The 17,578-nt window shown below is 39.4% G+C and overlaps 1 protein-coding gene across 1 annotated transcript in view; it reads right to left on the reverse strand.

Annotated features, from left to right (window-relative positions):
• Nucleotides 1-17,578, reverse strand: part of NOTCH2 (notch receptor 2) — a 182,687-nt gene that overhangs the window by 38,961 nt on the left and 126,148 nt on the right. The window contains exons 15-23 of the mRNA XM_038561934.1: nucleotides 17,194-17,307; nucleotides 14,701-14,820; nucleotides 14,188-14,340; nucleotides 9,664-9,892; nucleotides 8,677-8,878; nucleotides 6,922-7,075; nucleotides 6,175-6,359; nucleotides 4,496-4,628; nucleotides 1,052-1,288 (exon numbers count right to left, since the gene is read on the reverse strand). Coding sequence (XP_038417862.1) covers nucleotides 1,052-1,288; nucleotides 4,496-4,628; nucleotides 6,175-6,359; nucleotides 6,922-7,075; nucleotides 8,677-8,878; nucleotides 9,664-9,892; nucleotides 14,188-14,340; nucleotides 14,701-14,820; nucleotides 17,194-17,307 — 1,527 coding nt within the window. The remainder of the gene's footprint in view (nucleotides 1-1,051; nucleotides 1,289-4,495; nucleotides 4,629-6,174; nucleotides 6,360-6,921; nucleotides 7,076-8,676; nucleotides 8,879-9,663; nucleotides 9,893-14,187; nucleotides 14,341-14,700; nucleotides 14,821-17,193; nucleotides 17,308-17,578) is intronic.

The following is a 17,578-nucleotide window of genomic DNA, read 5'->3' on the forward strand; positions in this document are numbered from 1 at the left end:
ACCAATGTTCTTAAAAGTATGTCTTTAAAATTGGAAGGAAGGAAGCCTAGAGATGGGGTCACAATACAGCAGAATCCAACTTGCCAAATTACTACTAAGGTGACTACTGTTGCCTATTATCTGACTCCTAAGGAATACTACTACAGCATAAGGTCTGGAATGACTCCAGAAATGCCAAGCAAACTTCTAATCTAAGCATCTTGATGACACTGACAACGTTAGATATTACTGTAGTCCCATAAAGTCACCAAGCTGCCCATCTTCAGAGGTAACTAGTTAAGGACCTAGGACAAGCCTCTATTCTGAAGCAGGACTTGGTCATCTTTATGATCTGTGATGAAAAAGAAACCTAAGAAGGGACTTAGGAGTATGGCCAACTCTTACCTGTGCAGGTCATACCCCTACAATTTTCTAGTGCATACCCTCATGAACTGGTTTTTGCTTTAACATACCCCAATTTAGACCTATTCCTCTTAGATGACCTAAAAGATTCTAATACTCTCTGGGTCCCAGATATAGAAAGGTTACCGTGGCAGTGACTACCCAGTAACCCAGGTCATTACATGCAAAAGGAGATAGGGTGATGAAAGCAGAGTAGATGTATGGTTTCTGAACACAAGACATTATTTTCCTCAGAAGAAAGACTTCTGTGGATGGATTTGGTGTTGGCAGCACGGCAATGTGAATGTTTTTAATACCACCGAATTGTGCACTAAAAATGGTTAAAATGGTATACTTTATGTTATGTGTATTTTGCCCCAATTAAAAAGGGCTATTTTGCTCAACCACTCCCAACATTCAATTTTTTCTGTATTTCTGCTAGTCTGATATAATCAATGTATAATAAAAGAGAAAAAAAAGGCAGAGGTGGACTACAACATCCATGAAGCACAGGCCTAGGGAAAAATTGGACCTCTGAATTAATCTGGTCTAGTCTTTCCAATGTAAGAAAAAAAGTTTCACTTGGGTCTGGAACATGACACTCAGGGCCCAATTTCCTCATTCAAAGGCCCACCAAGGGAGAGTGCAGGGGCACTGGAGAAGCTCTCACCAGTGAAGGCACTGCGACAGACACACAGGTAGTCATTGGTTAGCTGGATGCAGTCCAGGCTGCCCTCAGAGCTGCAGGGGTTCGAGAGGCACTCGTTGATGTCGCCCTCACACCGCTCTCCCGCAAAGCCAGGCAAGCAGCGACAACTGTAGCCCCCAATCCTATCCACACACTGACCACCATTGAGGCAGTGGGGACCCCCAACACAGTCATCAATGTTCTCTTCACATAGCAGGCCTGGAGGAAAGAGAGAAGAGACAGAGAATGATGACATTCTTAAGAATACTTCTTTCCTGCAAAACAGAGTCACTCTTTATGGCACTTTGCAGCTATGCTGATGACATGTCTCCACCTGCCATGGGACCTTTCAGGTCAGGTGGGGCAAATCACACTCTTGATCCATGGTAGCTGCCGTCATCCCCGGTGACCAGTAAGGGTGAAGGAAAGAATATGCTCAGGTCATCATAGGTACTCTCCCACACAGCCCCCCAAAGTGGTCCCCTGTGCACCAGCTGGCATTATTCATCCCACCTGAGGGACAAGGAAACTGGAGCTCAAGAGAGACCCAGTAAATTTCTCATTAATTCATGCCTTTTATTCAAACTATAAAAACCAGTTCAAAAGAGGCTATCATAACAATACATAGATTATAAGTACATAAAAATATTGGTAAGAACTGGACTAAGTGTTGCGGGATTTTTTAAAAGTTTTAGACTCACTGACTTTTCTGTAAAATAATGTGTACTTGTTTCTTACTGTTGAAAATTATAGGGAAAATCTGTTAAGAACACAAAGGTTATTCCATTTAAAATAGAACTTATTTAATATACTACAGATGTAAATGAGTCACCTAATATGAATATCCATAAATATTTTTGAGAAAGTACAAAAGAAATCAACTGACAATTCTAGAGAAGATTCCATGAATGATTCAAAAAATTATAAAAGGAAAACAGTTCTGTATTCTTCCCACTTGCATTTGCAGCATACACTAATATAAGCAAGACTATTAAAAGGGAAAAAGAGGGGTGCCTGACTAGTTTAGTCAGGGAAGTGTCTGGACTTTGGCTCAGGTCATGATCTGGGTCCTGGGATGGAGCCCCACTTCAGTCCCCATGCTCAGTGGGAAGTCTACTTGTCCCTCTCTATCTGCTCTTCCTCCCACTCATGCTCTCTCTCAAATAAATAGAATCTTAAAAAAAAATAAAGGAAGAAAAGACCTCTTTTTCAATAACAATAGCAAAAGACAAAATTATAGGAATAATCTTAAGAAGAAATGTACTAGGCCTACATGAAAACTTTAAAATAGTCCTGAAAGATACAAAAGGAGATCTGAATAAATAAAAAGATGTTATCATTTGGTTAGGGAGATTCCTCATGGTAAAGAAAGATGCCAGTTTCCCCACACAGATTCATAAATTTAAAGTGACCCCAATAAAAAAATGCCACCAGGATTTTGTTAATAGACAATCTGATTCTAAAATTATATGAAAGAAAGAAAGTATAAGCCTAGCCTGGAAAACGCTGAAATCAAAGATCCTTAATAATTAAAACAGAGTGGGATTGATAAATTAACAGAATAAAGAAAACAAAACAAACAAAAGAAGTCCAGAAAAACACCCAAATACACAAGGGTATGTAGAATTTGATATAGTTGCCGTCTCCAATTATTGTAAAAAAGATCAAATATTGGGATGCCTGGGGCGTGGGGCATGATCCCAGAATTCCGGGATCCAGTCCCACATTGGGCTCCCTGCTTGGAGCCTGCTTCTCCCTCTGCTTGTGTCTGCCTCACTCTCTCTCTGTGTCTCCCATGAATAAATAAATAAAATATTTTAAAAAAGTGAAATATCCCATAAATTTTGTTGGGACAAATCAGTAGCCATAGGGAAAAAGTGCAACAGTATTCTAGTACCTGAAGAAAATATGGGAGAATTCCTTAATGATATTAAAGTCTAGAAGGTATTGCTGACTAGGATTCAAAACGCAGAAGCCATTAAAAGAGGTTAATAAATCCAATCTGATTAAAAACAACAAAAAAAAGCTCCAGGGGTGCCTGGGTGGATCAGTAGGTTGAGCAACCGACTCTTGGTTTCAGCACAGGTCATGATCTCGGGGTTATGAGATTGAGACCCACTTTGGTCCCTGCACTCAGAGCAGTCTGCTTGAGATTCTCTCACTCCTTCTGCCTCTCCCCCATGCTCTCTCGCTCTCTCTCAAAATAAATAAATAAATTTTAAAAAAATAAAAAAAAAACTCTGCATGAAAAAAATCATAAAGAAAATCAAAGACAAAAACCAATATATCAAGAATATTTTGTATCACAGTTAATCTCTGTAAAATATTATGATGAACAATGTAATGGGAAAAAAGAATATAGATACAAATAGAGAAACCACTGAAAGAGGAAAATCAAAGGACTCATAGGTGAGAATATGTTCATCCACACTGAGAAGCCAGTATGGTCATATGCTATGATACAGAAATATAGATCAAAACCAGAAATGTACATAATTCTCTAATCCAGCAATTCCATTTCTGAAAATTTATCTACATATATACAGATTCAAGAAACCCAAATTTCTATTACTATGATATTGGTTCAATATATTAAGCTACAAGGGAATTCTGCTGGGTGAAGAAGATTAAGGAAGTTCTATAAGTTAATATGGAAACATAACCAATTAAGTACAAAAAAAATCAAGTGCAAGAGTAAGAAATAGGAGTGGGGTAAATAAAAATATCTTTGTATTTGGCTTCTAAATACATATAAAGAAATCTTGCAACTGATGAGTCACTGAACTCTATCCCCTGAAACTAATAATACAGATTAGGTTAATTAATTGAATTTGAATTTGAAAAAATAAAAACACACTCTAAAGGACACATAAAAAGAAAACTCTAGAAGATACAGAAGAAACTAAAATAAAATAAAGTGGAGGTTCCTTGTTGGTGGGAGGGGAGAACTAGGTATGGGGAAGGGGAACAGAAACAGACTTTTCACCTTATGCTTTCGCTGCATGTATATTGGTGTGTGTGTCTATATATAAAATCTGGGCCTGTGCATATATTGCCTAACTACAAACTAAATTGAAAACAGGATGGTAAAAAACAAAACCACTGTGTAATCCTACTTTCACAGAACATCTGGTAATTAGGGACTGCTAGACAAATGAACACTGAGGCCTCTCCTCCCATCAGCATGGGACCAGCAGTAATAGACCGACCTACCAAGTGAGAACGAGCTCAACCTCAGCCTGAAGCAAAGCAGTAGAGATAGGCAGAACAGCGAGCCCCTGCCCTGGAACTGCAGGTGCCCCCAGGCCAGGTTGCAAAGCTTCGGAGTACTGAAATAAAAAAATTTTTAAATCTCTTCTATCCTAAAAACTGGCTTATAACTTAAGAAAATGCCCTAGATGGAGACGGGTAGGGCTGACTGCATACCTCGAGTGCCTGGTGGACAGGAGCACTTGAAATGGTTCACGAGGTCGACACAGGTGCCTCCGTTCTGGCATGGCTGATTCTGACACTCATCTACTTCATACTCGCAATTGACGCCCTGATATCCTGGGACACACTGATAGGAGCAAGCAAAAAGGAAGAAACACTGGACCATTGCTAGAAACAGACCACCAGAGCAAATGAGGTCTGGAAGGTTGCCATATACCTTTGCCCACTCCCTGCCCCCACCCAGCTCTCGGATGCTTCTCTGGCACCGCTTGGATGCTTCTCTGGCACAGCCACACGCTCCACCAATCATCCTGCGCAGGGCCAACTTGCAGCTTACTGTCATTTACATCTTCCAGCTGAAAAGCCACTTTATAGTGAAGGCAAGAACTCAGTATTCTGAGGGATATTTCAGGGTTGACCCCTGTGCAAAACTTTCATCGCTCCTCAATGCAGGTTTTCCCATCTTTAAAATATGCATTCCTTGGTGTGTGATGAGGACCCTGTGACTCAGTCCAATCAAAGTGTGGACAGTAGTCAACACACTGCATTTATTGATCTCTAGATTCAGGAAACCACACATACGTAGGAGAAACTGGTTGAGAAAGGGATGGGGGCGGAGTGTTAGTTAACGTGGTAGCTATAGGGGTTTGAGGGATTTCAGGGCTGGTCAGGGAAAAAGACCTTGACCATGAAGTGGCTTTATTGGGCAATGCTTTGACAAGTTTGCATGTGAGGCCATCCCTTGCAGCATGAGATTGTCCAGAGTGGAGAGGAGGGGGAGAGGAGCGCAAGTGAATTCCAAGGAAAGGGAGTAACTGAGAGGGAACTAACATGGTCGGTGATGTCACTCAGCAGCCAGGCCAGTCTCTGGGTCAGAGATCTTTGAAGGGCAGCACTGGCTTGGGGTCTTTAAGTCCTGCGGCTTACCTATGGTTTGCAGATACTGGGTGCAGTTTTGCAGGATATGCAACGCAAAAAAGGCTCTAAATGGCTAAAAATTGGCTTTTAGGGCTATTTTTAAAACAACCGGATCTGTGAAAATTTGAGTTTGGCACCGATGGTGTTTGAACTAACAGGTCCCAGCCCGCATGAAGGAATAACTGCGGGCTAATATAAAGAGGCCAACTCTGGCTCATTTATGAGAAGTACGACTTCTCTCAGTGTTCCTGCGTGGCCTGAATTGGTGTCAAATTCAAGTTTCCAATGTTTTGTTGACATCTTGCTCTGACCATTATCAGCCCGGCCATTAGAGCAATATGTTCCTTAAAAGATACACACTTCCTCAAATATATACACATCATACTTGGTGTGATGCTACATGGAACAGGCTAGACAACTTCAGGACACACTTCAAAGTGGCTTCTCCTATATCAGCTGCTATTCAGGGATGTCCCAGGGGCCACTGAACTGCTGGCCTGTGAAACTCACTCTGGCAGTGAATGTTGGCTTCAGGGAATGGTTCTAGACCTCTATAGAAATACCTTACTGGAGCCCTGTGAACTTATTACACAAGGGGACTGAAACAAATGGTGGTGGTAAATAGTGTAATGGTGACGGTAAAGAAAAAAAAATGGTGACTCATAAAAAGTCACAAGCAGCTAAATCAGTATGCTAGTGCTCACGACAGTTCTGCCATCTTCGGGAGGTCTCTGACCTCTGGGGGCTTATCTTACCTCACATCTGTACCCGCCAATGAAGTCCCTGCAGGTGGCCCCATGCTGGCAGGGGTTGGATGAGCACTCATCGAGCTGCTCCTCACAGTAGCTCCCAGTGTAGCCCAGGGGGCACTGGCAGTGATGCGAGTTGCCAGCATTGATGCAGATGCCGGAGTGCTGGCACAGGTGGTCAGTGGACACCCCTAGGAAGCCGAGTACAGAAAGAAACATCACAGAAGAGCACACAGCATGTCAGGTTCAGACCAACTAAGTGTGTTCTCATCTACTTCACAACCCTTAGAACCAGATTTATGTTGAAAATAAACTCAGCCCTGGGGCACCTGGGTGGCTCAGTCAGTTAAGCGTCCAACCCTTGATTCCAGCTCAGGTGGTGATCTCAGGGTTGTGGGATGGAGCCCCCTGTTGGGTTCCACACTGAGTGTGGAGTCTACTTTAAGATTCTTTCTCCCTCTCCTCCTATATCCTCCCCTTCCCTCGCTCTCTCTCTCTCTAAAATAAATAAATCTTAAAAAAAAAAAAAGTCCTGAAAGTGAAATATGTCTTCATTTCCTCTTACATGCATTTCTTTTTGGAATCTCTAAGCCTGTGCCTCTGCCCTTTCACCTTCTATCTCGGGACCGTTTCTGTAGAGCCTCACTCACCCACCACTGTCCACTCTTCCCATGGTAACAATACCTGCCCTAAAATGCTATTAGTTGGCTGAAACTTGGCAGAGTGACCCCAGTCTGAGAGGGCAGAGCTCACCTCTGTGTAAGGCCGCCACCTCACAGGACACATTGGGCACGTCACAGTAAGCACCAGCCCATCCTGATGGACACAGGCACCGGGACTCTGCTTTTTCCTGAATGCAAGTACCTTTGTTTTTACATGGAGACCGACTACAGAGGTTCACCAGTGTCTGAAACAGAAGCATACATCAACATCCAAGTATCAGAAAAGAATAAAATAAATCACACTACATTTTAAGAATCAAGAGAAAGCACACTAATATAAAAACAATAAAAAAGAGCTCTCAGTCAAGTCTTAAAATAGTCCAACACTCTCAGTAATCCAATTATTTTACTTATTCTAAATCTTCTTAGCTCAGCCATTTAAAGTTTTCACCACAGAAGTTTAAGAGTCTGAGGGAGCCTAATAGGTTAAAGTTATTCCCTCCGTTATGATTATGTCCTGTTCCGTGGGCACCTTAGACAGCCAGAAAAGAAAGAAATTATTGCTGTCAGAGAGGTCCATAACACCTGTGCTAATCATCTGGGAGAAATCTACATCAATCTCAATCAAATCTGTCCATGTGAATATGAGTAAAAGGATATACAGCCTATTAATAAACCTAAAAGCTATCACAGAGCCTTTTTAGAGGGGAGAAAATCAGGCTTACGCAAAACACGAGGGAAAGAATCTGAGCAGACTAGTCCCTTTCTCCATAACTCACATGTGGTGCCCTGACCCCAGGGAGAGCAAGGTTATACTCCTGGACCGTTTGCCAAAGAAGGGGCCAGTGGTTATGGGTGGAGCACTCCCTTGGCACATGTAGCCTTACACTGTGATAAGAAGCAAGAGCCCAAGGAAGAATGTCCTTCTGATCCACAGAATCAGCATCAAGGTGTTTAATATACAGAGGTAGTTATTTGCACATTCAATATAGCCAAAGCCTTATTGGCCACTTAGTCCTAAATTCTTTGGAGTTCTGTTATTCTATCATTCTATCATTGTTTAAGAAGTAAAAATAGCATAAAATTAAGTACAATGTGGGGCACCTGCAGGGCTCAATCAGTGTCTGTCTTTGGCTCAGGTCATGATCTCAGGGTCTTGGGATCAAGCCCCACCTTGATCTTTGCATCAAGCTCTATGTCAGGCTCTGCGCTCAGCCGGGAGTCCGCTTTTCCCTCTGCCCCCCACCTCTCACTAATTCATTCTTTCTCTGTCAAATAAATTAATTTAAAAAAATAAAAAATAATTAAATACCATGCTGTTTGGTATTCAACCTTGGAATGGTTGCTTTGCCCTCTGGGACTCAGTTTCTTTTTCCATGAAATGAAAGGCTGCCCTAGCTAGCTCTGAGAGTCTATAAAAATGCACATTTACATATTTGAAATTGAAAAACATATGACCAGCTTGATTTTGAGAATATTACAACACTGCAAAACATAATAATTATTATTATTCCCTTAGACATTGTATCCAAACTTTAAAAACTTTATTTTGATTATTCTTTTTTTTTTTTGTATTTCCAACATGAATACTACCTATGTGCTTATTTCCCATATGTATTTCTCTGCAGTTCTTGGTTAGCTGTTACAACAATCTCATGCTTGTTAATCTGCATAATCTTGCCAGTGCCACCATTTTGGAATCTACCAGTTATTAAGAAGTTATGCAGATTTATCTCAGGGACATCTCCCCTGAGACCCAGAATTTTCTTTTAGGAGGGGCTTATTCTGCTTACAAGAGAAATAAGTATAATATTCAGCTATTCTGAGTAGGACGAAATTTAATTACCTGACAGTTTTTCCCAGTGTAGCCTAAGGGACAGGTGCAGCGGTAGGTACCAAGGCCATCAACACATATTCCTTCATTTAGGCATGGGTGAGAGTTGCATTCATTGATCTCATGGAGGCAGAAGGGGCCAGTAAAGCCCAAAGGGCACAAGCAAGAGAAGGAGTTAATCCCGTCGACACATGTGCCACCATTGAAACAGGAGCTGAGAAGCAGAGAGAACAATGCCAGCTATGTAACCTGGTACCTCTGATCTGCTATTTAAAAGTAAGGTTCCTAGAATCTAACATGTTATAGAAGCAAAAACTCCTGAGCATCCTAAACTCCTAGACCCAGTAAATTTTCTTTTTCCAAATTAGACTGGGTGCCAACCAGCCTGAGTCCCAGCTTCCTTTCTACAACCAAAAAGGTTACAAGAGTATTTAAAAGGCTGAGTTTATTAGAGATTCCCAGAGAAAATGAAGGTTTCCAGGTTTTACCCAGTCCTTCAGTGGGTTTCCATGTATCACATTTCATTTTATCCCTCAAGTCAATTTAATTTATAAGAAAAGTGATAAGTAAATAGCTCTTAACTCTAGATTTCTTTCTGAAAAAGAAATAGAATAAACTTGTTGGGAAAAAAAAACACCTAGAAATTACTAAAAAGTGATGACAAATCTGGGGGTAAAAAAAAAAAGGAATTTTTAAATTGTCAACTGAAATGAACAAGAGACCAAGAGGAGAATGGAACAGAATTATAACTCTTCCTGTTCCCTAAGCATTAGAAATAAATGGTGGTCCATCCCACTAAGCTTTTCAACCTCTGATCTTTGACCTGCTAACCACACATCTACAGGGAATCAGGAAGTGGGCAATAGGAGTAGACGATGGAATGGGACCCAAGTGGATACCTTATCCCGTCCTGCAATCCCAGCACTGTGCTCTGTAGTTTTCCCTCCTTTCCCTCTTTTTCCAGGAAGACAATGGTGCCTGAGTGTATGTGTTGCTCACCTCTCAGTGCACTCGTCGATGTTGTTCTCACAGTGTACTCCATCAAATCCCGCCTGGCACTTGCAAGTGTAACTGTTGACATAGTCAGAGCAAGTCCCTCCATTCTTACAGGGTTCACTCAGACACTCATTCATGTCTGTTTGACACTTATCCCCAATAAAGCCAGGATGACACAGGCAGGAGAAAGTATTCACTCCATCTACACAGGAACCTCCATTCTGGCAAGGATCTAAGTCATTACATACAAGAATTAGAGCTCTGAACTAAAGCATTAGTTTAATTTTAGACCTATAAAGAAAGGTGAGTGACCTGAACTAAATCACACTAAGAACAGTAATAATTCTGATTCTACTTGTACTTTTCTTTACATCTGTTTTGCTTTGACTCCTCCATTTATGAAAATGAATGCAGTAACACTTGCCTGAGATTCCTAGCCTATTTGATAATTGGAATGAACTATGCATACATCACTAGCAATTTTGCAAACTTAAGAGTCCTAAAACTTACAATGATCCCCCACATTTGCTAAGCAAATATGTGCCCCCTATAATACACAGAATCTCAAAAATATCAGTAAAGATTTTCAAAAGGTGTATGAGTGGGTGAGGCAAGATAGGATATATACTAAGCACCCCCCGCGCTGATCTTTCTTTCCTATTTTTTCCCCTCCCTTCATCTTTCATTTCCTTTCCTTCCTTCTTCTCTTTTTTGTTTTTGCTTCTAGATTTAGGAAGAATTAAGAAACATTTAAAACATTTTAAGTATCACACAGCTCAATCTTAGAACACTCTAGGCTCACAGCAATAAATCAACAAACTTTGAGCTACTATCATGGCACAGTCCTCCAAAATATAGATGACATATAAATCAGAACAAGAAAAATAAGAGACAGCTCTTGCTCTTAAGGACCTTAAAATATAATCTGCAAAGACAGGTCATCTACATAAAAAGAGAACAAAACATCGGGTGGGTAACATAGTCCTGATTTTATAAGAGGCTTATTTAAAACCTTAATCATCTATTAAGCTAATTCCATTCTAAGGCTCATCTGCAATCTTTATTGGAAAAACTGTAAAAATCACATTATTTCTTCTTATCCACAGTGCATAATGGCACACTGTAATTTCCATAGCATCTTTCAAGAAACGCACTATAGCTTACTGAATTATTTTAAATTAATTATAAATATTGCTAGCTTTACTTCAAATAGGAAAAAATTTAAATACTGAAAATTTTGACTACATAACTAATGTGGAAAAGAAACCCAAATAATTTAATTCCACTCCCTTAAATTCTCCATCAACTGCTATGGACATATTTTTCTTCACTACTGCTACACAATGTTGAATTTGTCTACATATCTTTCTTTGATAATAGACTATGAGTATCATGAATGTAAGTAAGCACTGGGTTTTATCTATCTTGGCACTGCCAGGACCTAGTTTGGTACCATTCATATGGTGATCTGAAATTATGTATGCTGTGAATTAGGTGCCATTATTTTTAACACATCGTGATAACCTTGTTTGAAGTTCAATGATTTAATCACCACACAAATAACTGAGTACTGATAAGCAGTGAGCACTGATAAGTAACTAGGTATATCACATGCATACAATGACACCATCAAAGCTGGGGAAAGAACCATCAGAAAGAAGTAGGCAGATCAATCCCAAGAGTTTACATTATGCTGAGAATAGCTCATGTTCATGACAGTCCAAACAAAAAGACCTCCTAACTATGCACTAAGTAGGATCCTCAGAGAGTTCTGTCTCAGTAGTGAGCCATTTTTATCCTAGTCTAAAGGCCATTCTGGACCTAACAAATCCTGAAGAAAAGATCCAAAAGGATCAAACTGCTTCCACATGATCCTTAAAGCTTGAACATATTATAAAGATTTTTTTTTTAAGTTTAGCATCTAATAAAAAAATTACCAGGTAGGCAAAGAAGCAAGAAATATATCCTGATGAGGATAAAAATCAACAATAGAAGCAGACCTAGGAATTTTCCATTTGGTAGAATTAATGTGAGGACAATAAAACAATTATGATAAAAAAAAACAATTATGATAAATATACTCTGTTCAAGAAGAAGAAAGCATGAACATGACAAGGAGAGGAATAAAGGTATAAGAAAGACTCAAATCAAACTTCTAAAGATAAAAATACAATGAAGAGAAAAAAATATACTGGATGGGATTAACAGCAAACAAAACACTACAGAGGAAATGATTAGTGAACTAGAAGATATATCAAAATATCTTCTTAGTTTTTAGGGATTTTATGTATTTATTCATGAGAGACAGAGAAAGAGAGAGAGGTAGAGACAGAGGCAGAGGAAGAAGCTCCATGCAAGGAGCCCAATGTGGGACTCAATCCTGGGACTCCAGGACCATGCCCCAAGCTGAAGCCAGATGCCCAACTGCTGAGTTACCCAGGCATCCCATATCAAAATATCTTCAAATAATAAAATTATCTAAAATGTAACACTGAGGAAAAAAAACCCTAAAAAATAAGTAAAACAGGGACACCTAGGTGGCTCAGTGGTTGAGCACCTGCCCTTGGCTCAGGGAGTGATCCGGACCTGGGACTGAGTCCCACATCAGGCTCCCTGCATGGAGCCTGCTTCTCCCTCTGCCTATGTCTCTGCCTCTCTCCCTGTGTCTCTCATGAATAAATAAATAAAAACTTTAAAAAAGTAAAACAGAGCATTGGTGAACAGAGATAACTTTAATCAACCTAAAAGATGTATGATGAAAGTTGTAAAGGAAAGCAAAAAGAAGAAAAAAAAAAGGAAAGCAAAAAGAATCTGAAAAAATTTGAATATTTTCCACATTTGGGTCCATATATCCAAAAAAAGGTCAATGAACCCCACACCACCACCACCACCACCACAAAAAGAAACATGAAGAACAACTGGGGCATTATAATTAAATTGCTAAAAAACAGTGGAAAGAAAATACTTTAAAAGTAGTCAAAGGAGAGAAAAGAACATAAAGAAATAAATATAAGAATCATTGCAGATTTCTCCTCAGAAATACTGCAAGGCAGAAAGCAATGGAAGGATTATATGAAAGTGCTGGAGGGAAAAGTCAACTTAGAATTCTACTCCCTATGAAATTATCTTTGAAAACTACGGCAAAATAAAAACCTTTTCAGAAAAAAATTAATCACTAGGAGAAAGAATTAATCCCTAGGAGATAAGCACCACAAGAAACATTAAAGGAATTTTTTCAGACCAAAGTAAAATGATACTTGAAGGAAATGTAGATCTATGCAAAAGAATGAAAAACATCAGAAACTGTAAATATGCTGTTAAGTGTAAAGACTGTTAATTTATTTTTAAATTTCTTGAAAAATTAATTGGCCATTTGAAGCAAAAATAGTATTTTGGGTGGTTTATATGTTGCCATACATATATGGCAACAACAGAACAGAGGACAGGAGTGTAAATAAAAGTATACTGTTATAAGGTTTTTAGTGCCATACAAAGTGGTATAGTCGAAGGTAATGAATTAAAGTTGCATACTGCAAACCCAAAATCACCACCAAAAAGAAAAAGAAAAAGAAAGAAGGAAAGAAAGAAAAAATGTTAAAAAAAAAAAGATATGGCTAATATGCCAGTGGATAAATAAAATGTAATCATAAAAATGCTCAATTATTCCAAAAAAAGGCCCAAAAAAAGAACAAAATGTAAAGAGATGGAAGATCAAATAACATGCAAGATGAACTCAGTCATATCACCATCAACCATTAAATTTAAATGGCATGAAGAGCTCAATTAGAAGTTAGACACTGTCATATTGGAGAGAAAAAGCAAGACTCAATATATGCTCTCTAAAAGAAACATACTTTAAAGACATAGGCCAAAAGTAAAAAAGATGGAAAAAATATCTAACAATAATCAAAAGAAAGGTAGGGTACTTATATTAATATCAGGCAAAGGAGACTTCAGAGCAAGGAATATTACCAAGTTAAAAGGGTCATTTCATGACAAAGGACTCAATTCTTCAGGAGAACACAACAATCTTAAATATTTTTTCATGTATTTAAAATCAGAGCTTCAAAAGACATAAGCAAAAACTGATAGAATTACAAGAAGTAAACAAGTGCACAATAAAAGTGAGAGATTTCAATATCACTCTGTCAATAATTTATAGAATAAGCAGAAAGAAAATCAGGGAAGATCTAAAAATACTGTTAACCAATTTGAAGTAATTAACACTTATGGAACTCCACCAAAAAACAGCAAAAGACATTCTTTTCAAGTGCACACAGAACACTTATCAAAACAGACCACAGACTAGGCCGTAAGACATGATTTAATACATTTAAAAATAATCCAAATGATGCAAAGTACATTCTCTGATCACAATGGAATTAAACTAGATATCAATAAACAAAACTACCTGGAAGGAACCAGCAACAAAAGATATTTGGAATTAGCAACAACACAGATGGAGCCTCGGCACTGCCCTGCTCCCTGTGTGCCTCAGGGGACTCAGGAACTGGCTGGCATACTCACTGGCAAGACAGTCATCGATGTCGTCCTCACAGTCCATACCACTGAAGCCCGGAGGACACTCGCACATGTAGCTGCCCTGGGTATTATGGCAGAGACCATGGTTCATGCAGGGTTTGGAGACACATTCATCAATGTCAATTGTACACCGCTGACCTAGAAATACAGGCACAATGAATGGTCCTGTCTTTGGAAGGTGAGTTCCACAGAAATGTATGGGGAATCCGAGCTGCAGCTGGGGTAAATAGGGATATTCTGATTGGTCTCCCGCTTTAGAAAGTCTTGTAAGGAAGGCTTTGTGCCCGGAGAACATCATAGGAATCTTCCAGCCACTAGGGGGCCCCAAAGGCATGAAAATGAAAAAGGCTTTCTAAATCATTCCAGTTAGCAGCTCCTGTACAAAGCTGGTGTTTTTTGACCATGGGCAGGCCTCAGAAGACTGGACCTTCCATGTTAATCTGATGATCTGACCACTTTGTTTAAAGCTCTCGGTTTCCTTAACTTCTGTGTTGTTACCTTGCCAGCCAGGGGCACACAGGCAGGTGTAACTCTCAAAATCGGGTGCCTCTTTGCAAACAGCAGCATTCTCACATGGGTTTGGGGAACAGGGAGCCAATACCGTCTGACAATTCTTGCCTGTAAAGCAAATGACAGAATTTAGAGAAAGAGCCACGGATATTGAAATTTTGCAAATTCTATACCAAAGGATGCTCTTTGAATTCAAGTCTAAAGGTAGCTTTGGAATCTGAGAGACCTATAGTCCTTTAAGACTTAGCTCTAACTTGATTACTAATTGTATGACTTCAGGCAAGTAATTTATCTCCCCAGAGCCCTCCACATAAGCAAAATGAGAACTAGGATGATACATAACTCATTGAGGGTTAAATGAAAAAAAAAATTTATAAAGACTTTATTAGCATAGAGCCTGGCACACAAAATGAGTGTTCAACAACTGCTGGGCTGCTCTCAACTTTATTATAATGGGTGGTTGTGCTTGCTTCAGCAGCACATATTTTATAATGGGTGGTTACACGGATCTGGAACTCTGCATCTCCACAGCTAAGAGTCAGCCACTCAGAAGCTCAGCCACACACAGATCCTCCTTCATGTGAGCCAGGAAGAAGCAACAACACAGTCTCCTACTCCTCATAACCTCTGCTGGCCTGTTCCAGAGGCAATGGAGTTGATCAGAAGGCTATGGGAAGCAGGAAACAGTGAGGTAATTCTGATTTCCTGCTAACATGTCTCCTTATATCAACAATATGACATTGATATTTGCACACCAATATTTCCTCCCTTAGCATATTGAATCTAAGCTTCCAGCACAGGATAAAAAAAAAAAAAAGAAAAAGGAATGCTTTTACTAAAAAGAAAAGAGGATTTTTAAAAATCAAGTTACAATGAACTCAATTTAAAATTCTATCCTAAAATTTCATATTCAAAAGAAAAAAATTACCACAAATGTTTACCAACATACCCAACCAGTTTTTAAGGTATCTGGTTAGAATAGTGGCTCACAAGGGAAGGCAATTTTGGTTAGTTCCCTTCATGCTGGCAAAAGCCCAATGACAGAACCCTTAGTTACACTCAACACTGAAATTTTAATCTGCTTAGGCTTTCAGTATAATATAATTTCCCAAAGTACACACACAGTAAATTCTCTTATTGGGATCGTAATCTGAAGAAAAATCAGTAGCCAGCAGAGAGTCAAATATTCTTACAGTATCTGAATAGGAAGAAGACAAAATAAATATTTTCGCACCTAAATTACACTCAAGTAAGCCTATGATGCCTGAGCATAGTGACACCTGTTTATATCTCCCTGCAGTCATCAAGTCTCAGTCTTTCTGGCTGTGAGATGTTCTTCTTACTACCAACAAATGTGATCAGCACTGTCATTATGAAATGTATTTTTTAGGCTTTCTTTGTCTGGGGATAGCTAGGGATCTCCAATAACTTTAATTTTATTTATGAGGCTGGCTAAATGCAGTTTGTCTCCATGAACATTTCTCTCAAAGAGGAACAAAGGTAACAATGTAGTATCAAGTCTTTCAGGTAACAGAGTTATGGTTTTGGCCACTCTGCCACTCTAAACAGCTAGAGTCACTAGTAATGGCTACTACTAACAGCACACTAGGGGAGTAAGACTTCAGCCATGCTCCTGTCTGCATGCTGCATACTGAAGAAGCATGCAAGCCATCATCCATTTTCCTGTTTTGTTCTCCACAGATGAAGAAAATGGATGAAGAGGTAAACAAGCCACACAAATACAACCACACAAATACAATCACAAGACAGCAGTAATGAGGCAGGAGGGTATAAAGAAGAAATAAATGTCCAAACATTCTCCTAAAATACCACCTGAAGCAAAGAACACTTGATACGAAATGAAGTCACACCCATGTCTTCTGTGTATGTAATCGCCATCCAAGGGGCAATACCTCTCTGAATGAGACGTAGTGGTACTGAATGTAAGGAGAAGAAGGGCTGTTAAAAGGACAAGCTTTGGATTGAGAGAGACTTACGGGCAAATCCTAGATCTACCACTTACCTATGTGGCCTTCAGCAGGTAACTTCTCTTTGCCTCAGCATAAAATGGTCATAGGAACTTCTACTTTACAGAATTATTTTGAGTACTGTATTAAGGAATCCAAAGTACACAAAGTACCTGGCATATAGTAAATTACCAGTAAGTGGTGGTTGTATTATTGAACTAAGATGAAGAACACAGGCCATGACAATACTAGGTCTATTCAAATAATGAATGAAACCAGCAGCCATACATAATTTTGAAAAACATGTTACAAAGAAGGCAAATGAGTTCCCCTATTGGTTGCATTTAGGTAGGCCACAGTGTTTCCTCAGAGCTCAAGATCTAGTCAGTGAGGGCAGGATGAGTGACCAGGGAGCAACTCCTCAGAGCAGCATCACTATTTCCAAGACTCAGAGGTTTAGAATGACAAGGCAAGAACACACATCTTCTCTGGTCCCTTGACCTGCAGAACTCACCTGTGTATGGCAGCACACAGTGGCAAGTGTAGCCACTTATGTTATCAAAGCAGGTTCCTTGGTTCAGACACGGATTTGAAGCACATTCATCAATATTCACCTGACAGTTATAGCCTATAGACAGAAAAGGGGAAAATCCCAAAACAGTGAAACTTCCTGTTAGCCTCTTTATTACCTAAATGAATAAGCAATTCTTTTCATGCTAAATAGTAACTGCTTTAGAAATTGAATTTCTTTAGGCCATTGGAACACCTGTTCATTCATTTCAGTGGCAAGTCCCTGACATACAGTCAGTCAGTAAAAGACAGTCAAAAAGATGAATGAAAGAAGTATATTCTAATGGCTTAAAGGTTGAATGCATCTCCAAATACAAGTGATTCCTCAA

This window comes from Canis lupus, chromosome 17, assembly GCF_011100685.1.
Source record: "Canis lupus familiaris isolate Mischka breed German Shepherd chromosome 17, alternate assembly UU_Cfam_GSD_1.0, whole genome shotgun sequence".
Taxonomy (NCBI): domain Eukaryota; kingdom Metazoa; phylum Chordata; class Mammalia; order Carnivora; family Canidae; genus Canis; species Canis lupus.